General features: G+C 37.0%; 1 protein-coding gene across 12 annotated transcripts in view; it reads left to right on the top strand.

Moving 5' to 3' along the window:
• Positions 1-24668, top strand: part of rngo (DNA damage inducible 1 homolog rngo) — a 45978-nt gene that overhangs the window by 2477 nt on the left and 18833 nt on the right. Inside the window, exons 2-5 of one of the 12 annotated variants that reach the window (XM_053794879.2) lie at positions 517-703; positions 4764-4793; positions 12273-12347; positions 20399-20512. In XM_053794879.2, the coding sequence (XP_053650854.1) occupies positions 517-703; positions 4764-4793; positions 12273-12347; positions 20399-20512 (406 nt within the window). Of the gene's footprint in view, positions 1-516; positions 704-4763; positions 4794-12272; positions 12447-20395; positions 20513-24668 lie in introns of all 12 variants that reach the window. The other 11 variants (XM_053794878.2, XM_053794875.2, XM_053794874.2 and 8 more) reach the window with 11 other exon arrangements.

Here is a 24668-nt window from a genome sequence, read left to right as displayed (position 1 = left end):
TATTTTAATTATTCCATAAAAAATGAATAAAATTGACTGGTTGTCTGTAAATCAAAGTTCAAATGCCTGTACTACTGTATATGTATTTTAAGAATAGGCAAAAAAATCCATGCTGAGTACAGTACCAGTAATGCCTGCAGGCCAGCTGAGAAAGTTGATTAACTCTCAAAAGTAGTCACAGATAAAAACCAGTAAGATTTGTAGCTAAATCTGTAAAAAAATTCCAAATCCTTTATACTTCTTAATACTGTGCAATCCTGTATTTATGCTTAAAGACTATTTCTAATTCCATTTACTATACTTATGTGATCAAAAATATTTCGTGTTTATTTTGGAATGGACTCTGTGGGGCTTACCATTATTTATAATCATAAGAGAAAGAGACTGCTTTGAACTGATTACTCAGAAACAGTTGTTTTCCTTAGTTAAAAACAATTGTGCTCCATAATTATTGCCTTTTGCTTCAGTTCTTGTAGTAAAGTCCTTTTGTATAATACTTCGTATTACACTTAACAGGTCGGAATCCCTGTTGGAGAAATGGTGGTAGTGTTTAATGCACAACCTCTCACAGACAATAAAAAGAGTCTAAAAGATTATGGCGTGAAAGACGGAGAACTCATCATGATCATTCGAAGCAGTACCTTGTTCAGAAGGGCAGCAGAGCATATGCAGCAAAGGCGACAAGAGCGATCAGTTCCTTCAGGTATGGTGTGTAATGTTCAATTATTACTGTACTTTCTTGTGGATTTTCAACACTAGTTATAAAATCATGTCAAATTGAGGAATATATGTAATTCAGGTTATCCCACATTTAAAAAGGTTGATACATCTAAGGCCTGCATGGGTGATTGGGTAAAAACAAGGAAGTTTAAATTGGAAGTTAGATAAAGTATGTGTGTCAAGCAAGACAACACTCATTAACCCGTAAACGGTCCAAACGTATATATATGTTTTTTCAACATTTGAAAGTATGTAAAAAAAGCAGATCTTCTTTTTGTTTTTTTTACATTTGAAAATGTGTAAAAAAACTTTGATCTACTTTTTTTTTTGTTATATTTGAAAATATGTAAAAAAAAAACATAGATCTACGTTTGTAGCACTACACATGTGAACGTAGATCTGCTTGGACCGTTTACAGGTTAATAAGATGTCTGAATAGGCTTGTGGAAATACAATTCAGTACAGTTCAGGAGGTCCCCAACTTATGAACGTTTCAATTTACACCCATCAACACTTATAAATGGGGCATTCAGTTGAAGTTTTATAAGTGCTGAGCTGTAGTATGAACATGTGAAACATAAACAGCATTTTTTCACTTTTATTTTCTATACAAACAAATCATTTGTAAGAAGAAGAAGACATAAGTTGCAGAACTATCTTCTATTTGGATATTTCAGTCTGCATAGAGATTTATTAATTTATGACGAAGCTCTACACTGAGCCAAAATATTGTCCCAATGAAAGTTTGTTCTGCAATATGTCTATTATTCTTTACACTTTTGGCAATATATTTCTTCATGCAGTTTATTTGAAAAAAGGTAAAACCAGGAATGTAGCCCATTTGTAAGTGGAGACCCAACAGACATAAACAACATAAAGCCAAGTCCTAACTTGCCATTACTGTTTAATCTTATTTTTTGGAAAAAAAAAAATACGTACTGTATTACATACAAATTAGCCATGCATTCATAACTGAACATATTCCTAACCCTTGGCAGTTTAATTTCAGATCAGGAAAAATATGAATGATGCAATAATAAAAATGTTTGACTTAATATCTTCATCTGTAAAATAAAATATTGAATATCCTGTAGGCCTCTTTATTGATCTAAGCAAATCTTTTTATACAGTAGACCACATCATCATGCTGCTTGAACTAGATCATTATGGAATCAGAGGCCGTGCTCTTACCTTAACCACACCAGCTGGTGACCATTAATAGCAATGCAGTGAACCCTCTCATTAATAGACTAATTGGGGGGAGGGGGTGAATGTTATTGCCAATTGTCCAAAACTTCTGAACTATGAAATTAATTTTTCATGATCATGTGGTTGTTTTCTGAACCACCAGAATTGGTCCACTAATGCAGAAAACAACCAGACACTAGGAATACAGATGTTTACAGTAATTTTACTTACCTTTTCATGGTGGAGAGATGAGGTATAAACTGCCATGATCAATAATGGTGACTCAGAATAACTTTTATACTGAATCAGAAGAGTCTTAAAGGTCTACTGTCATCTACACTAAACTTAAGAGCATAGTCTGTAAGTTTATCATGGCTTCTTTGAATGTCAGATAAAATAGTGGGCATTCTTTCAGCAGTACATTACTTTGTACCCCAAACAACCTTACTCACTATACTACTCTAATCTCTCCTTACTTCACCTTTGGTATATGTGCATAGGTATCTACAACAGTAAATCACCGAAAACCCTTTATATCTCACCAATAATCTGCTATCACGCTGTAGAATGATCAGTATGGTTCCAGACAACAAACTCTCACTGTTCAAAAGTTTAGATTTTTTTTTTTCAACAAGTCGGCTTGTTTTCTTGTGGCTGATTTTCTGTAATGAGTCATAGTATAGCAAGTAATCCCTCATTTAATCTAAGCCTAATTAGAGAGTACTCTGCCATCATCTGAGTCTCATAAGTCTTCAACCTTCTGTCAGCAAATAAAACACTAGAAAAATTTCTATGAAGATACCTGATCAACTGGGCTGTTGGTTATGTGGCTTTTAACACAGATAGAAATATGTCTGTCCTGGTTGATCATGTGGTCATCAGGGAAATATGGTCACGTGCCTCACCGTGGGATTAGAAAATCTCCCAAAACTGGTAACAAATATCGAAATCATCTCTCTCCATTTAAATATTATTAAATGAAGATTTGTATGGATTTATGCATAATTTAGCTGGATTTTTGTATTTTTATTTTAAAATGATTGTTTAGTTTTTTGTACCCTGTATTTTATTTTCAATTACTGTACTTACAGAAAGTGATTTATGTATGCTGTATTGCTATTCCAACATGTCTGTTGGAAAGTACCATGTTCTTTATCTTAAATGCAAATGATTAATGAAATAAAATGGAAAATTCAAATTAATGCCCAAGGACCTCTTCAATATTAGCAAGGTGATATCTGCTGTACATTATTGAAAATCTCTGGCGACACTACCCTGACAAGATCATCTGACAGTGCAGTACCACATGAGTAGATACACAAGCTCTTTCACTTTCAAGTCTGTGGGTGGTTTTTTTCTCTTGTGTAGTATGATAGTTTTGTCTTGAGGGCAGTATGACTAGGAAACAATCTCAGAGAGAAATTAAGAAATTTCTTGTAAACTGCAGGAGTGATGAGGGTACTAAAAAAAAATGCTGGTAGTGCAGGTGAACTTGCCAATGAGGTTGAAATGCCGACACAGTTAGATTCAGATGTTCTCCATAGAAGAGTAAGCAGTTCACCTATAAAGCATACAGTGTGCCTATTTGGAGTCTCAAGACAAAATTTGAGGTTAACCTTTATTATGTGGACATTGACTCAACAACTGAATATTTACTACAGAAGTAGGGACAACAGGATATATTTTATAGATGTAGTGAAAAGTTAACATTATAGGATATTTTCTTGTTTTTCAATATGGATATGAAGACTGAAGGCCCCAAAGTTTTGGCAGTGTAAGAAGCCTTGAATGAAAATATGTGATGAGTCTAAAACATCATACATTTATTTATTAATTAAAAATGCACTTTAACAATATTGGATATACAGCACTGATATTTTGAAGACTGAGGGCAAATTCTTGCCATTTAAACCAAAGAAAATGCTAGGCTCTCTGTCCATAGACTTACTAGGAAAACCATAAGCACTCAAGCACAGCTTATAGAATCCTCCTCACCATGTAAAGGTGCACCAGCATTGTCCACAGACTGTGCTTGGAAGACACGAGTTGACCAATCACAGTCTATGGGATTCCCCACCATATAACCTGACCATGCTGTAGGGGTGTTTACAGGTAATATGAGTAGATTTCTCTGGAGATTCCATGATATATATTGTGTCATATAAATTTTGAATGGCAAATAAAATATGCTAGTAACTCCTTGTTGTGCTGAATTACAATCCTCTACAGTAACATGCCTTTGGCTCTGATAAAGTTTTGAAAATTGAGCAGAATCATTGAAAGTCAGACTGGGATAAGGAGAAATGTTTATTAATCTCTAAAAACCAAGTCATCATAACACTAACAATGTTCTCTAAAGGCATGCATATGCATTTTGTAAGTGCTGTGAATCTTTGGTTATTTAGGTTTGCGTGATCTTTGTTAAATTTTGGAATGTGAAGGACTACAGCTCCCTGTTGCAGAGTTAGCAGTGGTTTGAGGTTCATGTTAATTTGAGCTATGAAAATATAAGTTTAGAGATGACTAATTTTTTATGAATGTAGATTTTTTTTGTTTTGTCCTAGTGCAGATTCAAATTTGGTTCAAATTCTTGTTGTGTAATAAGTTGAACACACTCTTCAGCATGAATGTTGCATCAAAGTGCTGTATAAACAGTATTGAATATCCATTTTAAAGTTCATATTTTAATTTTAAGAATTCTGCTGTACATCAGGTAACATCTGAAATGGAAACTCTGTTTAAATTTGATGCTTTTACTACTTACAAAGTGTCATCCTCCATAGACCCTAAAATTTTCAATACAAAGAAATACTTTTAGAGTAGCATCCTTTAATGATGTTTATCTTCTTCCATAGCTCAAGATACGGAGAGGAGAGGTGATGAAGGTAATATAGTGAGGAGAGGACATAGTTCTCTTCCAAGTGATTCAGCAGCAATCCTTGATGGACTCTATACAGTATTTGTAAATAATGTGCATGCTGTAGTTACTCAGTGTTATTAGCTCACACGTTCCTACCCCTCATAAGTACCCATGTAACTGTTGAACACTATATGGAAAGTGAAATGCTTATATACAGATGTATTGAGGAACTGCTGTTGGGTTATTTGTATCTTACACAATACCATTATAGTGTATGTGAATGAGAGGGCTGCAGCAGGAGCAGGAGTCCTGCTGTACATAGATGAAAACTTGACAGCAATTAGCAAAGATCATCTGAATGACATGAAGACTTTGGAATCTGTAAAATAATCTTCTGCTGAGTCTCAAAATAATAAATATGTATGTATTCCCATAAAGTTAGCAGCTTAAGTCAGTCAGTCTTCAGGGGAGATTTTAATTACAAGACAATAAAGTGAGCATAACCTATAATCACGCTGGGATTTCATCGGTATTTTGTTCCTTGATTGGGTCGTACCATGTTGAAGCTTTTCGTGTAGGAATCATGGGGATGGGTAAGGTAAAGGAAGTCAGTATCTGAATGAACAAGCTTAAAACCTGTGTTTCAAGGTTATGGCTGATCAATAATTACATGTAGAAAAATAAAATCTAAGAATACCTTGTTCTAAGAGAACAGTGTTAATGCATTCTTAGTAGGAAGCTAATCCAAGAGATGCAGTCTTCAAGGGGCTGTTGAGCCAGAGAATTGCAGTTACTCTTCCTTACCTTAAATCAGACTTGATTACCTCTCTAAAACAGGTGTTGTATAACCTTTATGGGTTTAGAGCATCTCTGTGATTATAAAACTCCAGACAGGAGAATTTTTTAAAGCACTATGCATTCCACCAAGATGTGTTTAACAATAAGTGCAACAAAGCAGGAATGGCGGATGAGTTACTGACTTCTAGATATTTGCGAGTAAACCATTGGTGACTAAACCTGCTACAAGCTATTATTATTTTGCATCAACATGACTGAAAGCTTGGATGTGTCTAGTGTGTGCTATGTATATGTTTTCACTGCATTGAGTTTGTTCTTGAGAATGCTGTTCCATTGGTCTTGCCATTTATTGTTGATGAACATGTAGATGTGTCAGAGGACAGTTTATGGGGTCATCTGATGAAGCACTTTCAGCTACTCTACTGGCTCTTTTTTCCTTACATTGATGCATTCAGAGAATTAGCATAAAGTCAGTCTTCATTTTTCACATATGTCACATGTAGCTAATGTTTACTTTTGTTGGGATTCTGAATAAATTACTGCCACCGTTGTAATGGTGGAATATGATGAAGTTTGGCAAGAATGGCATAAAGTTTAGTTGTGAATATGATGACATTGACTGGAAGAATCCCAGATCTTATCAAACTAGTGAACACTGCTATATAACCCACAGATTTTACAGACAATATTCTCAATAAATTACTGGATAATGTTGGAAAATGGTAATTGTATATGGTGGATAATTGAAATACACTAGTGCATTATAGTTTTCCATATACATTCTACTGTAGTACAGTGGTGGGTGTGAGGTAAAATACATGATTAGTAAGTATGAAAATAATGGGGTATAAGCTGCAGCAGTCCGAGTTAGACATCTTCTGTTAACCTCTAAGTTGTAAATGAATGGCTGTGAGCTAACAGTGGTAAAAAGACACTTTTAACAAAGAAGCATTTTATTTATATGATATTTCACCTACTGGTGGCTTTATCAAGTGCATGAATGACATTAAAACACTGGTATATACAGGTGAGGTGCTACCTACTAGTCAGGTCATGTGCTGCTGGGAGAGGTCAAATGCTGCTGGGACAGGTCAGGTGTCATTACAGATGAGATCAAGTGATGCTGAATACATGTGAGGTCAGTGTTAGTTTATGGTATCTTTTCTCCCTCGGGAGCCAGAGACGGGTCATCGCAAGATTGAGACCCATGCCAGGACTACGGTCTTGGTGAACATTATACATACATATGGTATCTTGTGTTTAATATGTTGATTCAAGATTGTCTGTACAATGGGTTTAGACAAAATATACATTCTTTATGTTTTCTTTAAGGTGTTGTTAGGTGGACAGTGGAAGCCTCAAGACACCTCCTGTTGCTGTGTTTTTGTTACCATGAGGTGTTTTAGTAAATTCTTTAAACACATCACCTCATTTAAACAAGAAGAAAGGCACAGCAAGAACCTACAGTATATTTTGTGGTAGTTATGACTGCTTTTATGTAGGTGAGACAGCTATGGATTTAGATACTAAACTTGAAGAGCATATATAATGCATACATTCTACACAGCAGTCCATGGACAGTAAACAGGAACATCTTATTTACAAAGAAAATACCTGGACTATATGTTGGTGTCTTCAGGCTGCCATCATTTATCTCGCTAATACCACGGACCAAAACAGAGGCATGTATATTTTGCATAAACCCACTGCATAGATAATCTTTAAGCAACACATTAAACACAATATATCAAAGCCTGGCCTGTTGACTTCACCTCCATCCAGCATTACTTAACTTCATTTATAACAGCACCTGACCTCCCCCAGCAGCACTTGACTTGACTTGGTAACACTTTACCTCCCTCTATGCTTTATATACCATTCTTTTCGACATCCATGTACTTGTTAAAGCCACCAGTGGGTGAAACATTGTATTAATAAGATGTTTCTTTAATGAAAGTGACATTTTACCATCAACTCTAAATTATCAGTCTATTTGAGTGAAATTGTCTTAAAATCTTGTACCGCCAAGGCCAGCGTAAAAAAAAAAAAAAGTCAAGAACATCGTTCTCTAATTGTATTGGGGTGCAGGGTTAAGCAAAAAATGAAAAACGGCAGATTGGGAGAGAAATTATATTTGTCTTAAGTAACTGGATAAGTCTAGGAGTAATAATTTAAGAACTTTTAGAGACAATTGCAGCAGTGAGTGCTAAGGGTCTATAATTATTTAGGTTTATATGGTCTTTGCCAGGTTTTGGAAAGGAGATGTGTATAACGTCACTCCACTAAGCAGAGCTCCATATTAAAGTGAAAAGATCTGTGAGGAACATGTTTAAAGATGGAGGCAAGTTTTTTATTATTATGCATGATACATATACAGTATTACAGTATCTGATCCTCATGCTGATTCAGAGCAAGAACTGATGGCTGACTGAAGTTCTGGGTGCATGAAAAGTTTAATGTATACTGTACTTACTGTGACAAGCAGCGTGATGTAAAAGTGGACTGCTCCTTCGCCAGATTTCATTTTTGCAATTTATTGTATGCGGTTAGTTCAATCAGAAATGGAGGTTATATTTTGAGCCAGTGCATTTTTTACTTCTCATGTGTCAGTAGCTGTGGTTTTATCAGCTTACAACTGGAGAGACTTCAAAGGAGTAATAGACAGGTTTCATTACTGTATTTATTGTAGTTACCAGTATTGATTATAATGTAACAACATGTTTGTCTTGCCTGATGCAAGGTTTTAGGAATAGAAGTTGTTGCTTATTTATGAGGACAGTTCTGTGTGGAGGGTGTCACTGGGGGCTGCAGGTGTGGAGGGTGTCATCACTGGGGTCTGCAGGTACAGAGGGTGTCACTGGGGTCTGCAGGTGTGGAGGGTGTCACTGGGGGCTGCAGGTGTGGAGGGTGTCATCACTGGGGTCTGCAGGTATGGAGGGTGTCACTGGGGTCTGCAGGTGTGGAGGGTGTCACTGGGGGCTGCAGGTGTGGAGGGTATCTCTGGGGGACTGCAGGTGTGGAAGCTGTCACTGGGAGCTGCAAATGTGAAGGTGTCACTGGGGTCTGCAAAAGGCTCTTATCTTCTCTAGCAGCAATATTGAAATCAGTTCCTTTGAGACCTATTTGAAAATGTTTGTGGTATTTATTGACAGAAACTGGAAGTTAAAGGATTACATAATTCAAATGCTTCATCCACTGTGTAAAAGTTGCTTGTGACTGAAGATGTTTAATAGAGTCCAAGTCAGACCAAAACATCATTATGAGTTTCAGTCTCCTATGTGTGGATTATTTGTGTATCAGGTTCAAAAGCATTCTCTTCATGGTAAGAAACTTGAGATTCCAGTATAGACACTTTGAAAAGTATTGTGAAGTGGTAATTTCCTGGGAGATTATCTATGCTAGTAATCTCCAAATGTTTTGTATATGTGAGACATGGAATTATAAAATATGCTTATAAAGTCTTCAAGTAATTGGTAAATGATGCATTTAAGTCACACTTATGGAAAAAAGTTAATAGGACATTGCAGTCTGGTCTGACCATTGTAAAGTTACAGCCGAGCAAGAAAAAGCAAAGACCAGAAGACAGATCAAGAATAGTGAGGGAGGGGGGAGTAAGAGGTGAGTGAAAGTACTGTAGTAGTACAAGTAGTAGTAGTAGTAGTAATAATAGTAGCACCACTAGTAGTAATAATAGTAGTACCACTAGTAGTAATAATAGTAGTACCACTAGTAGTAATAATAGTAGTACCACTAGTAGTACCACTAGTAGTACCACTAGTAGTAATAATAGTAGTACCACTAGTAGTAATGGTAGGGGTAGTAATAAACAGTTTAGTAGTAGTAATAGAATAATGGTGGTAGTAGTGATACATAAGAATAAAAGAACAAATAAGAAATGCAACAGGCCTACAAGCTCATGCTAGGCAGGACTATTAGTAGAGTAAAGAGGGTAAATTACACCTCAGGGCATTGGAGATCAAAGTAACTCAACACTAATACCTGTCCCCAAGAAGCAGAAGAACACTGCTATAGGCCTACTGGTTCATACTATGAGAGAAAAAGGAAGCAAGAAAGTAGAAAATAAGAAGACAAGGATGGCAAAAGAAACAGAAAAGAGAGGTCAAGATAAAAGTTAAGGAGGCAAAAGTCAGGTCAAGCCACAAGCATTTGGAAGATTTGAGCATTTGACAATGCACTGAGAAAGGCAGGCATCTATTGACTGGGATTAAGAGTCACATTAGGAATGTTGTGTGTAAAGGGCAGATTTATCTGTGAAGGCTAGAAGAAGGGATGATAATTTTAGCAGAGAACCATTTTACAGGATGGCCATGAGCTGTGACATGACCAAAAAGAGAATTGTGTTCTTTAAGTCTCTTGGAAAGAGGACATCCAGTTTCATCAAAGCATTGAAGAGGGCAGAAGGAGAAGGAAATGTGAAGTAGTCACCAGAGGCATCAGTGACAGAAGTATGAACCAGGTTATTATCAAGTGGATTAGCTTGGCAAATGCAAGTTTGATATCTAGAGGATGGTGGGTGATATTAAGATTTTGTAGATTGGAAAAGTACATCCTCAATTTAATGGAACAATTAGGAAAATGGGGGAGGTGGATGGCCAATAAGAGCAGCTCTGGTGGAGAGAGATGAGATTGTTTTGCTGTGATTATGACAATAACAGACATTTCTGTAACCATTAGATTTTATCTATTGTTTCTCTAGTTGAGTTTTTTAAAATTACTGTCCAGTACTTCACATTCAGGGTATCTTGTTACTTGATGCTGGACACTCCAGTTTGTTGTTATCCTTCCTCGAAAAATGACTAAAAATCCACAAGATCTTCTGGGCACACTTTTATCAGATAGAAACCTAGATAATTTATCAATAAATCTTTTATTGTCTTTGTGCAGTGTATTTGGCTTCAAATGATTGTTTGTCATTACAGGTATTACTCCTAGGCATTTTTTTTAATTTAGATATAGTACTGTATATGGTGTTCATAAAATAACTTGCTCTTTCATTATGGGTATAACCATAGATATGGAGCTATTATGGTCAGGAGCTGCATCAGATAGGATACTTTACTAGAGACAACGCATCCTTCAAGGGAAGGGGTTAGCAAGGTGGTGGTGAATTCTCTTCACCCAAGGAATTGTAGTTATCCTTCTTATCTGAAGCTCAAACCTAGTTACTTCCTCCCCTTCCTCTCAGCCCTCCCATTTCCCAAATGCTGTATGACCCTTACTGTAGTTGGTGAGGAATACTCAAACTGTGGCAACCTTTTGAAATATTTTATAGTCATTGTAGGCATCACTGAATCAGTAATATTTGTAAATGATAATTTTATTCAGTTGTTTATGTACATTAGGTCCCCCACTTACGACTTTAATGTGTTCAGAAAATTGTTCAAATGTTGAGTGTTTAGAACCCGGAATCTATTTTCCCATAGACATTCCAGTTACAGTTGAAGATGCATCCCTCAGTCAGAGTATTCCATTTTTAACTTAGGATATTTACCCAATACACAATGTTTTACATTTAGTACTCTTCCTTTTCACTTGCCAATACTTGAAGCTTTAAACATTGTTAAATATTTAAATAGTATATGCTAATTAAAGAGAACAGATCTACAGTACAGTTTACAGTATTAAACATTACAAATAAAATGTGTAGAGTAGGGTAGCAACCTGACTGTCTCCCTCTTTTTCTCATTCTCACTCTCCTTTTCACTCCCACCCTCTCTTGCATTTTATCTAACACAGTATTCTTTACATATGCTTACCACTTCCTCATTGCTGAGTTTGAGTGTGTGGTGTAGGAGAAATAGGGTGACAGGTGTAGGGGCAGGCAGCAGCAGCAGCAGCAGTAGCAGCAGCACTGTAGTATAAGAAAACTAACCTAAAAAGAGTAATATGTTATTTAGAAAATTGTAAATGTTAAATCTAAGGTTCTTATCCAATCTCTATCAAGCAAATATGTGCTTTCTATATGTGCATAAAATGAGCATACACAAAGTGTGAGTGCATTTGGTAAAAACTAACAAGCAGAAAAACAATAGGTATACGCTTATATCTCAATCTAATAATAATAATACCATAACACTAAAATTAATAATAATAATAATAATAATAATTTATTTCCAAAAACATAAAAGTGATACAGTTTATGTGAAAAGTCCCTAGAATCCGTAGCATTTCAGGCAGACTTAAGTGTAAATCCACCAAACAAATAGGAGTTCTCTCTACTTGTATAGAATTAGCCTACACAAGATACAAATGCATCTGGTACAAAAACGATTCAGAAGAAAAATATTTAAAATCGTTTGAGTTTATGCAGTGATCATAACTGCAGATGAGCTTTTGTAAGAAATAATTGGTTTCAAAGTGCCAGTGTCATAAATTAGAGCATCGTAAGGCGGGGACCTATTGTAGCTGCTTAATTTTTTCTATTTATCCCATTATGTACATGAGGATATAACAGGTTGGCTTTGATAGATAGATAGCACGAAAAACCTATTCTTGACTGAAAAAAAGTTGAAATTTATTGTTGTCCTTATGTAAGTACAGGATTAAATAACCGAATTAACAAATGTAACTCTCTTTAATACTGACTTTATCGTCAACTTCAGAACGTTCAGTTAAAATATCTGTATCAGGCATTTACAAAAGCATAATTGCTTAACTGTTGTATCCTGTATTTCACTTGCAACAGAAATTGGCCAGATTGACTTCAGTGGGATTCAACTGCCAGGCACCCGTCGAAGCAGCTCATCCTCGGCATCTGTAGGTCAGACCCCATCAAATAATAGTCATGGCCAGGTGGCAGGTCAGGAGGGTGAGGAAGAAGAGCTGGGTGATGATGGGGACTTGGGCCTGGGTAGCACAGGTGGGAATGGTGTCCGTGTGCTCTCCTCTCGATGACTCAAAGTGCACACTCGGAATTGATGACTGGACCCTAAACACTACTTACACACTATTGGTATTAATTTATGGGTGTAGATAAAGTTTCAGGGAACTTCTTTTGGAGTTTGCAGTAAACTTTTGTCTGAAATTTTTCTTTTGTTTTTTATTAATTTTTTGTAAGAATAGAATTCATAAAGATTTGCAGCTTATTTCCATTACTTGCCAGTGTTAAATATGTATAATTACTGCACAGGTTACAACCAGTTAAAATTCCACTGTATTGACTTTTGAGACATCTTGTTTGTTGCATGTCTACATTAATGCCATAATACATCATTTGCTTTTGTGGTTTGAGTTTTCGCTTACATTTAGTTTTAACTATCAGTGTAAAATCTTAATTATGCATTGTAGATTTGTAGTGTAAGTAATAGCCTTTTGATATGTATTAATCCAAATGGTATACTGCCATCAGTATTGAATCAGAGACACACATTGTAGAACAAGTTTTATTGTGGCAATATTTCTCTCTCTCTGAGATCTTTATTAAATCATACTGATGACTTGATAAAACTAAGAGCAAAATATTGTCCTGATGAAACCTTGTTCTGTAACCTGTGTCTTTTCTTGGTATGTTTTATTGACTAGTTGGTACATGTATTTGGTTTAGTATACTGTACGTCTAACAGACTTTAAGTACAGTATGTTAAGAATTTTGATCATAATAATGGGGAATAATTTCAAAGATCCTAGGTAGTAGGTTGGTAGACAGCAACCGCCCAGGGAGGTACTACCGTCCTGCCAAGTGAATGTAAAACTGAAGCCTGTAACTGTTTTACACGATGGTAGGATTGCTGGTGTCTTTTTTTTTCTGTCACATACACATGCAAGATTTCAGGTACATCTTGCTACTTCTACTTACACTTAGGTCACACTACACATACATGTACAAGCATATATATACACACCCCTCTGGGTTTTCTTCTATTTTCTTTCTAGTTCTTCTTGTTTATTTCCTCTTACCTCCATGGGGAAGTGGAACAGAATTCTTCCTCCGTAAGCCATGCGTGTTGTAAGAGGCGACTAAAATGCCGGGAGCAAGGGGCTAGTAACCTCTTCTCCTGTATATATTACTAAATGCAAAAGGAGAAACTTTCGTTTTTCCTTTTGGGCCACCCCGCCTCGGTGGGATACAGCTGGTGTGTTGAAAGAAAGTTGAATTTCAAAGATGGCAATATAGTAGATAATTATTAGTTTCATATGTGGATGGGGTTTTTAGAATCTAGTTTCTTAAGAGCTCTAGCAATGAGACTTGGTGTTCTTTTAAGCCTCATATTTTAATTAGCAAGAAATTTTCCCCACAGTAATTTGTTTGAAGGTAATCCCATTACACACTAAAAATGTTCTTGCTGTTTGTAAAATCTTGAGACATTTATATTTAATAAAAAAGTATTGAAGGGGTAATGAAGGGGTTTCCTTGATGCTGTTAAATACAATTGGAGCTACTTATCTTCCTTGGATCAAACCTGATTATCTTCCTTTCTCCAGGTTCTGTATGGCTATTATGGGCTTACTTCTTTCATATGATTATAATAATGTTCTCTGAGGAAAGCTGTCACGTAGTTTTAATTAAGCTGATTGACGATGCCTTTAATTATTCTTTGGGTTCCATAACTGGGATATACATTAACATAATGACATTACCAAGTGACAGAGGAGTAAAATTGTTTAGTATGCTTAGGCATATCTCAGTCTTGTCAAAAGCTTTCATTATAATGTATCATTGTCTTGGCTTTTGTTTTAATCTGTCTTAAAATTTGTTGTTGGTATATAAACTGAGTGGGGAAATATAAGGCATTGAAGGTAGCTCTGACAGCAAGAATGACTTGTATGTTTTTTACCTACATATGTATATGGAGCCTCACTGGTATTGGAACTCAAAAAAAAAAAAAAGCACAGGCAAGACAAATCTGAGTCCAGGCTACCCTTGTTAATACCAAATTAGTGAGGCTATTGTTAGTTGCAATCTGTATGCCCACTTAGCCATCACAACACACATGGGCATATATACGTCTGGAAATGAATGCTTGTATATTGTCTTGGCAGTGTGGCCTAAGATAACAGTGCCTCTGCTGTACATTGAGTAAATTAATACAAAACACAGAAAATTGTATATTATTTTATAAAGTTTTACAATTACTGTGCATACTATGAACTAAAAACTGAAGTGTGAAATTACCAGAGAAAGGAGAAAGACAAGGGTGATTGGGGTATACTATCATTTCTTTTAATGCACTGGCCGTCTACCACAGAGGCAGGGGGACTCAAAAAGAAGAAGCACATTCGTCATCATTCACATAATTGTTCTCTTGCCAGATGCATGTTGACATTGTAATTCAGATGGCCCATGAAAATATGATGAAATAATTCTATTTTGCTTTATAGTTACTCTTCAAATTTGAAGTGATCATGACAGCCGTCTACTCAGATTATTGATATTACTTTGAAAATTACTACTTGTTGCAGGCCATGTTATACCCAAATACTCTATTGTTTATGTCTAATCTGAGAGTACTAATGTAGGTTCACAAGGGTTAGCTTTCAGGAGGGGGAGTGAATCTTGAAGCCTTGGCTATTAGAAAATTTCGCACATCCAGTTTATTTAAATATATTTTGTCTGTATCTCTATAAGTGTTATTTTAGTTTGCTTGACATCAACATTCATAAGAATAAGCGCATTTTGAATGAAATCGTATTATTAGTTTTGAACTCAGGGATTGTGTGCCAAGCAATAAGACACAGTGGAAACCAAGGGAAAAACTTAAATAATTTGAAGTTATCCATGAAATGACCTTCATTGAATGTTTAATTGAAGCATGTGAATTCTGGGCTTTGACTCTATTCTAGTTGAGGACTAATGTGATGGTACACTCTAATTGCTGAGTACTAAAATGTTGGAGCACTGTAATCTGAGTGCTAATGTGATTATACTCACCTATTATGAGGAAGCACAGTACAGTATTGTTATTACAGTGATGACATGAGGGAATATGTATTGTAATTACATTGTTGATGTAAGTAAGTACTGTAACCAGAGAGTCTTAATGTGAGTGAGTAGTACTGTAACCCAAGAGTGTTAATGTGAGCGAGTACTGTAACCATAGAGTCTTAATGTGAGTGAGTATTGTAACCAGAGTGTGTTAATGTGAGCGAGTATTGTAACCAGAGTGTGTTAATGTGAGCGAGTATTGTAACCAGAGTGTGTTAATGTGAGCGAGTATTGTAATGTGAGCGAGTATTGTAACCAGAGTCTTATTGTGAATGAGTTCTGTAACCAGAGTGCTATGAAAGAGAAAACTTTCTTGAGTAATATATATATGCAGTAGTGTACCAGTACTGTACCTAATTATTTGCATGCAAGTATAATGCTTGGAAAAATACATGTGTCTTTTTTATCAATACATTATGTGTGAAAAGATAATTATGAGGTACTCTACTTCAGTAAAATAATTTGAAGTATGATCCTGTAGGACTGACTGTAGCTATAGTAATAGTGTACGTATATACTGTAATATATTTTGTCTTAATGTGAGTGAGTAGTACTGTAACCCAAGAGTGTTAATGTGAGCGAGTACTGTAACCATAGAGTCTTAATGTGAGTGAGTATTGTAACCAGAGTGTGTTAATGTGAGCGAGTATTGTAACCAGAGTGTGTTAATGTGAGCGAGTATTGTAACCAGAGTGTGTTAATGTGAGCGAGTATTGTAACCAGAGTGTGTTAATGTGAGCGAGTATTGTAACCAGAGTGTGTTAATGTGAGCGAGTATTGTAACCAGAGTCTTATTGTGAATGAGTTCTGTAACCAGAGAGAGTAAATGTGAGTGAGTGCTGTAATTTTTATGAAAGAGAAAACTTTCTTGAGTAATATATATATGCAGTAGTGTACCAGTACTGTACCTAATTATTTGCATGCAAGTATAATGCTTGGAAAAATACATGTGTCTTTTTTATCAATGCATGCCATTATGTGTGAAAAGATAATTATGAGGTACTCTACTTCAGTAAAATAATTTGAAGTATGATCCTGTAGGACTGACTGTAGCTATAGTAATAGTGTACGTATATACTGTAATATATTCTGTGTTTTTAGGTAGATATTATTAATATTGTACAGTAATATATGTTTTATATGAAACTTTTATTCTAATTTTTTTGCAAATTGGAGAATGTTGAATGTGGAGTATTCAAAATTTGGATTTGTCCAAATAATTTAAAATTTCAAAATTTTGTCCAAATATTTAAGAGGTTCCCAATTTCTAGTACTGTATTCAGAATTTTTAATAATTTGGTCACACTCAGCCAAATGAGAGATTATCACATACTCTGCCATATTTCCTATACATGTATGTATTGAGAATATTTTTAGAAAATACATTTACAGTATTATAAGAAAAAGCCGAGTGCAAGGAATTCGTGAAATGCGTCACGGGGTTACAGCACATGGCATCATTCCTGATATTAGTGTAAAAATCATGTCATGGGTACGTTGTAACAAAATTGCTCTAATTTATGCACTTTCTGGCTTGGAAATTGTTGAAAACATTTTGAACCCAAACATGACCAAAAAAAATTTTGCAGTTGCAATGAGAATGATGGGGAACTAGTTGTTCCTGACACAAGTACACAACCTGTTTGGAGAAGAAATATTTCAACACCAACCAGGAAATGTGTCGGCTGCACAGGATACGGGAACAGTTTTTCAAAGCAAGTCCTAAATGGATGAAGTTAATGGCACTGATATTATTTAAGAAAATACCTATGATTATCCAGTATATAAATTGTAATAGGCTGGAAAATAATTGTAGAGTCAAGGAGGAGAGGAAGGGGATGTAGGGGGTCAGCTCTATTTGTGAAGGGCAGCAGCACATATATAAAAGTGGTTAAATCTACAGGTACATGTATATGGAAAGTGAAAACCCATTTGGACAGGACTATGGAACATGATTAAGAGAGAGTGTGCATGTTGGCCACACTTGTAGACTTTCATTACCAGCCTTTGACTCAGGCTGTCCCTTCAAGGAGAGTGCTTTCGTGCCAATGAAATACTCTTGATCTGAGGAATTGGAGATACACCTCTTTCTTGGATCAAACCTTACCTCCCATTCCCCAGGTGCTGTATGACCCTTACAGGTTTAGTGCTTTCCCATGAATATTATTCTTCTTTCAACAAACTGACAGTATCCCACCAAGGCAGGATGGCCCAAAAAGAAAAATGAAAGTTTCTCTTTTTAAATTTAGTAATATATACAGAAGGGGTTACTAGCTCCTTGCTCCCATCATTTTAGTCACTTCTTAACCCTTTGAGGGTCGACAGGCCCTCTCCGAAACTCGTTCTCAGGGTCGGCCAAATTAAAAAAAAAAAAATTATTTTCTCTTATGAAAAGATAGAGAATCTTTTCCCGATCATAAGGACACCAAAAGTTTGAAATTTGATGGAAAACTTACGGAATTATGCTCTCGCAAAGTTAGCGGTCTCGGCGATTTTTACGCATCGGCGATTTTGCCCACTTTGAGCCCCATTTTCGGCCAATTCCACAGTACTAGTCGACAAAAAACATGAATATTTCGCTAGAACTCCATTTTTTCTATCGAATGGGTGCAAGAAACCACTCATTTATGAAACTCAACTATCCAGTACAGTGGTCAGAATTTAGCAATTTTGCCAATTTCACACAAATTTCAAAAGATGCCAATTTCCGAATAGGGTCCAGAATAAACAAGAAAGACATTCTTGGCACTAAAATGACATTTCCTCTGGTCATTAGTCACGTCTCAAGGCCCCTCTTATATTCTTTTGCTATCCACTTTGAATTTTTATTCTCACAAAAAATATAAGATTTACTGTTATGCAGACTACTGCATTAGTGTAAAAAATGGTATAAATATTATTGGTGAACTTGTAAAAGAATATTAGACTCACCAGTTGACGTGTATTGCACGCTTGGCAAGATTTGTTTACTTTTGAAATTTGGTAAAAATCGAACATTTCTGCTACTTTGAGCTCAATTTCAAGGTACCTTTCATTGTAAAACCAGTCAAAATCATCTCAATTTCTGTAATATGTCTTCCATTCTATAAAATGAGACCAAGAAAACTAGAATACAACAATAAATACCATACGAAAATACAGTGCAAAGTCGCTGTTTTATTCCAAAAAAATTGTCAAAGTTTTTTTTTTCTCATTATGCACTGTGTGCTGCAGGATTTTTTTTATACTGTGCACACTGACCACATAGACCCATTCTTTCATATGAAGGCCTACCAGCTTTCTCCCACTAGATTTGAGGGCGCTAGAATTTAGGCGTACTAGTACGTCAAAAACCCTGGGTCGTAAGCCGTACTAGTACGTCTGAAACCCTCAAAGGGTTAAAACACACATGGCTTATGGAGGAAGAATTCTGTTCCACTTCTCCATGGAGATAAGAGGAAATAAACAAGAACAAGAACTAGTAAGAAAATATAAGAAAACCCAGAGGGGTGTGTATATATATGCTTGTACATGTATGTGTAGTGTGACCTAAGTGTAAGTAGAAGTAGCAAGATGTACCTGAAATCTTGCATGTTTATGAGACAGAGATAAGACACCAGCAATCCTACCATCATGTAAAAGAAGTACAGGCTTCTGTATTACATTCACTTGGCAGAACAGTAGTACCTTCCTGGGTGGTTGCTGTCTACCAGCCTACTACCTAGGTTTCCCATGAATATACTGTAATAATAATAAAGAACAAAAAGGCATAATAATAATAATAATAATAATAATAATCTGAAAGGCTCAAATATTGAGATCTCTTATTTTAAATGTTTCATATTTGTGTCCAAGTTTTTCACTTTGTATCAGTCAGTGAATATTTTACACTTTGCCCTGAGGGATGTACAGTAGTGCTGTTTCGCCCGATAAATTAATTACTGAGTGCTATACATAAATGAGACTGCTTCAGTTAGGTATTAGTACAAAAAATTACTTGAGATCTCATCTAGTTAGTGAATAAAATTACTGTATAGTAGTATAAATGAAGCATTCCTTTCTTCAACTTTTATAGTTTTACCTGTTGTACTTAATCTAAGACTTTTGTAGAATTAAGATCATAACAGTCTTGTTTAGTTCATTATTTTTTTGGTTTGTTTGAAATGGTTTAGAGCAGCTAGTGATTTAGTCTTAATGAATATAGTAAGTAAAAATGATAGTTTATAACTAAATATTACAGTGGACCCTCACGTAACAATATTAATTGGTACCTGAGAACGAATATCGTTAGGTGAGTTTTTTAGCGTTAGCCGAGGCAAAATGTTAGCATTAAAATGTATCGTTAGGCGAATTTAACGTTATGCGAAGCGTTCGTTAGGCGAGGGTCCACTGTACTTATAGAACAAAGAAAAATATTTTCTAGGCTAAAGATGAGTGTAAGATACAACACCTGTACTGTACCAACAGTGTAGCATATTTGACTTGCAATACAAGAGGACTTGCATTATCCATGTTTATAATGTAGACATATTCAACTTGATTACTAGTTATTATGCATGAACGAAATGATCTTTGTGACGTTCATTTCTTCCATAGCATATAATTTTGAGAATAGTATACGTTATCAAAACTGGATAATCTATAAATACAGAAAAAGACATGAATAACTTTGTTGAAATATGCACTTTCATATTCATTAATTTAATGTTGACTCTTATGTAGTTATTTTTTAAAGTTTCTTGTAACCTTCCTTGAATGTTTTTTCGTTATCAATGTGTATACTGATAGATGCTGTAGCTAGACTGGTTATTTTTACACTGGCAACAAAATTGTGTAGTATTACTTATATTACCGTACTGTATGTGTAATAACATAGAGTGTAGTATAGTAAGATTGTCCATGATCAGCAGGTCAAGATGACCCGGCAGTGATAAGAGACATGCTGTTGGCCAACCCAGAGCAACTGGCACTTCTGCGCCACAACAATCCAAAATTAGCTGAGGCCCTCACCAGTGGTGACTTAGGTAAGTTTATAGTTTGTATATCTCAGGGTTTGTTATCCTATGATGTTTTGAATAGTGCAATTCATTCCTACACTTTGTACCACTTTTTCTTTCTTTTCAAGCTTATCTTGGCAATGATGATATTTAGCCAAAACTGAAGTATTCGGCTGAGAACGTACGACATTCCTCGTTGTCCTTATGCCTTGAGTACTTGTGAATTTAATGAGAAGCTAATCTGAGGGCTATCAGTGTTCATAATTGTTAGAATTAGGAATATATGTATGTGTGTGTTGTGAATATATTTTATCATTTTGTGAATATACTTTTTCATTTAGAGGTAGGGTGGATCAAAGAAAAGAAACACTTTCATCATAATTCACTCCATCACTGTCTTGCCAGAACTACACTGATTCTTCAGCTCATATGGCCCTCCAAATTCCATAAAATATTCCTGCCCCTCCTACAGAGGGGGCATAAATAAATAGAAAATTATTATTTTTTTTTTTATTATCACACTGGCTTATTCCCACCAAGGCAGGGTGGCCCAAAAAAGAAAAACTTTCACCATCATTCACTCCATCACTGTCTTGCCAGAAGGGTGCTTTACACTACAGTTTTTAAACTACAACATTAACACCCCTCCTTCAGAGTGCAGGCACTGTACTTCCCATCTCCAGGACTCAAGTCCGGCCTGCCAGTTTCCTTGAACCCCTTCATAAATGTTACTTTGCTCACACTCCAACAGCACGTCAAGTTTTTAAAACCATTTGTCTCCATTCACTCCTATCAAACATGCTCACGCATGCCTGCTGGAAGTCCAACCCCCTCGCACACAAAACCTCCTTTACCCCGTCCCTCCAACCTTTTCTAGGCCGACCCCTACCTCGCCTTCCTTCCACTACAGACTGATACACTCTTGAAGTCACTCTATTTCGCTCCATTCTCTCTACATGTCCGAACCACCTCAACAACCCTTCCTCAGCCCTCTGGACAACAGTTTTGGTAATCCCGCACCTCCTCCTAACTTCCAAACTGCAAATTCTCTGCATTATATTCACTCCACACATTGCCCTCAGACATGACATCTCCACTACCTCCAACCTTCTCCTCGCTGCAACATTCATCACCCATGCTTCACACCCATATAAGAGCGTTGGTAAAACTATACTCTCATACATTCCCCTCTTTGCCTCCAAGGACAAAGTTCTTTGTTTCCACAGACTCCTAAGTGCACCACTCACCCTTTTCCCCTCATCAATTCTATGATTCACCTCATCTTTCATAGACCCATCCGCTGACACGTCCACTCCCAAATATCTGAATACATTCACCGCCTCCATACTCTCTCCCTCCAATCTGATATCCAATCTTTCATCACCTAATCTTTTTGTTATCCTCATAACCTTACTCTTTCCTGTATTCACTTTTAATTTTCTTCTTTTGCACACCCTACCAAATTCATCCACCAATCTCTGCAACTTCTCTTCAGAATCTCCCAAGAGCACAGTGTCATCAGCTAAGAGCAACTGTGACAACTCCCACTTTATGTGTGATTCTTTATCTTTTAACTCCACGCCTTTTGCCAAGACCCTCGCATTTACTTCTCTTACAACCTCATCTATAAATATATTAAACAACCATGGTGACATCACACATCCTTGTCTAAGGCCTACTTTTACTGGGAAATAATTTCCCTCTTTCCTACATACTCTAACTTGAGCCTCACTATCCTCGTAAAAACTCTTCACTGCTTTCAGTAACCTACCTCCTACACCATACACCTGCAACATCTGCCACATTGCCCCCGTATCCACCCTGTCATACGCCTTTTCCAAATCCATAAATGCCACAAAGACCTCTTTAGCCTTATCTAAATACTGTTCACTTATATGTTTCACTGTAAACACCTGGTCCACACACCCCCTACCTTTCCTAAAGCCTCCTTGTTCACCTGCTATCCTATTCTCCGTCTTACTCTTAACCCTTTGACTGTTTCCAATGTATAAATACATCTTACGAGCCAATGTTTCTGACGTATTTATACGCACAAATTCTAGCGGCTTCAAATCAAGCGCCAAAGGCCTGGTAGGCCTACACGAGAGAGAATGGGTCTCAGTGGTCGGTGTGCACCCTGTGAAAAAAATCTGGGACCCAGCGGTGCATTGTGGGAACGCCATGTTGTTAGTCCATTTTTACCATGCCTCTCGGTAAGAAGTTCCTCACTCCTCGGCGGATTGGAGGTCTTTTGTTCCCAAGTGATAGCTCTAACAGCGATGAAAATGTCAGTGACAGTGAATTCCAGGGTTTTGAAGTGAGTGTTACCGGAAAAAGTGCCCAGGATAACGTAATTAGTGATGAAAACCCAGATGACCCACAACCTTCCACCTCTGGTGCTGTGCCGGCTTGTTCACGTTCACGTTCGCCTGTACCAGGACGAAAGAGGAAACTATTTGGTCGTGTACAACACCCTGATGATAGCAGTGATAGTGATAGTGATAGTGATTTCAAGGTCATTGAAAGCAGTTCTAGTGACAGTGAGAGTGAATATTCCCCAGTGAAGCGCCAGTATGTACGACGTAGCATGCGGTCTGGTAGTGTTTCATATGTTGTTCCAAGGGGAAGGAGAAACTCTGGGAGCACATCCCGTGGCCCTGCACCACGACCTGATAGTGAAGATGACGATATTGTAACGATGGGTATGAATGGTGACAGTGAGGGAGGAGGCAGTGGTGGTGATAGTGAGGGTGGCACGGCCCATGTGGCACCATCAGCGGGCCACGCTACTACCCACGCTGCTGACGCAGCACAGCAACCAGCCTCACCCTACCCCACACTCCCAGAACCTGCACCACCACAACCTGCACAACCACAACCTGCACAACCACAACCTGCACAACCACAACCACGGTACAATATCCAGACCCCACCAGCAGACCGCATCTGGGATTGGCAGGACGGTGACGAGTTTGTTCCCAGTCCCCATGACTTTGATGAAACACAAAGTGGAATAAAGCCATCTTGTCCACTTGGGAACAATGCCAGTGAACTGGACTGCTTTGAGTTATTCTTCGATGAACCCCTGATGGACATCATTGTCAGGGAAACAAACACATACTGTGATTACACCATGGCAAATACAATTCTCTCACCAAAATCATGGCTACACAAGTGGAAGGAGACAACTGTGGCAGAGATGTACCTGTTTTTTGCCACAATAATGCTTATGCCACATGTGTATAAGCACACTGTCACCACATACTGGGCAACAGAACGCCTGATTTCAACTCCAGGTTTTAGTGACATTATAGGTGTCAATCGTTTCCTGATGCTGTTACGTATGTTACACTTTTCAGACAAAACCAGGCCTGACAGAAGCGACAGGTTATATAAGATCAGAAATGTGTTTATGTACCTGAAACAAAAGTGCTGCATGTATTTTTATCCCTTCAGGAAGCTTGTTATTGATGAGTCCTTGATTTTATTCAAAGGAAGACTCTCATTCAAGCAATATATACCAAGCAAGAGGAAACGCTTTGGTATAAAGCTATTTGTACTGTGTGATTGCAGAAGTGGTCTAGTTTTGGATATCATTGTGTACACTGGCAGTAATACTTTGAGAGATACCATGAAGTTATTGGGTATCTCTGGTGATGTGGTTCGAACAATGATGGAACTATATCTTGGTAAGGGGCATATGTTATTTACTGATAACTGGTACACAAGCCCCTTACTCAGTGATTTCTTGCGAGTGAACTTGACAGACGTGTGTGGCACAGTGCGTGGTAATCGTAAACATATGCCAAGGTTCAACGCTGGCACTCGCAGAGGTGAGGTGCAAGCCTTTGCTGCCAATGACATCATGGCATTTCGGTGGCATGACAAACGTGATGTCACATTGTTGACATCAGTTCACAGAAACGAAATGGTACCCAGTGGCAGGGACAACAGAGAAACCAATGAACCCATTCTAAAGCCTGCAGCTGTCATGGACTACAACCTCAATATGCGCTTAGTGGACAAATGTGACATGCAGATTGGGTTTGCAGACTGTGTACGCAAGAGTTATAAGTGGTATATAAAACTTTTTTTCCATCTTGTTGATATCTCTATGCTAAATGCTTATAACATATACAAGTTGAAGACCAACAAAACACCAAAATATGGTGAATTTAGCCTT

Source organism: Cherax quadricarinatus, chromosome 72 (genome assembly GCF_038502225.1).
Source record: "Cherax quadricarinatus isolate ZL_2023a chromosome 72, ASM3850222v1, whole genome shotgun sequence".
Taxonomy (NCBI): Eukaryota; Metazoa; Arthropoda; class Malacostraca; order Decapoda; family Parastacidae; genus Cherax; species Cherax quadricarinatus.
This window is presented reverse-complemented; position numbering and strand designations above follow the sequence as displayed.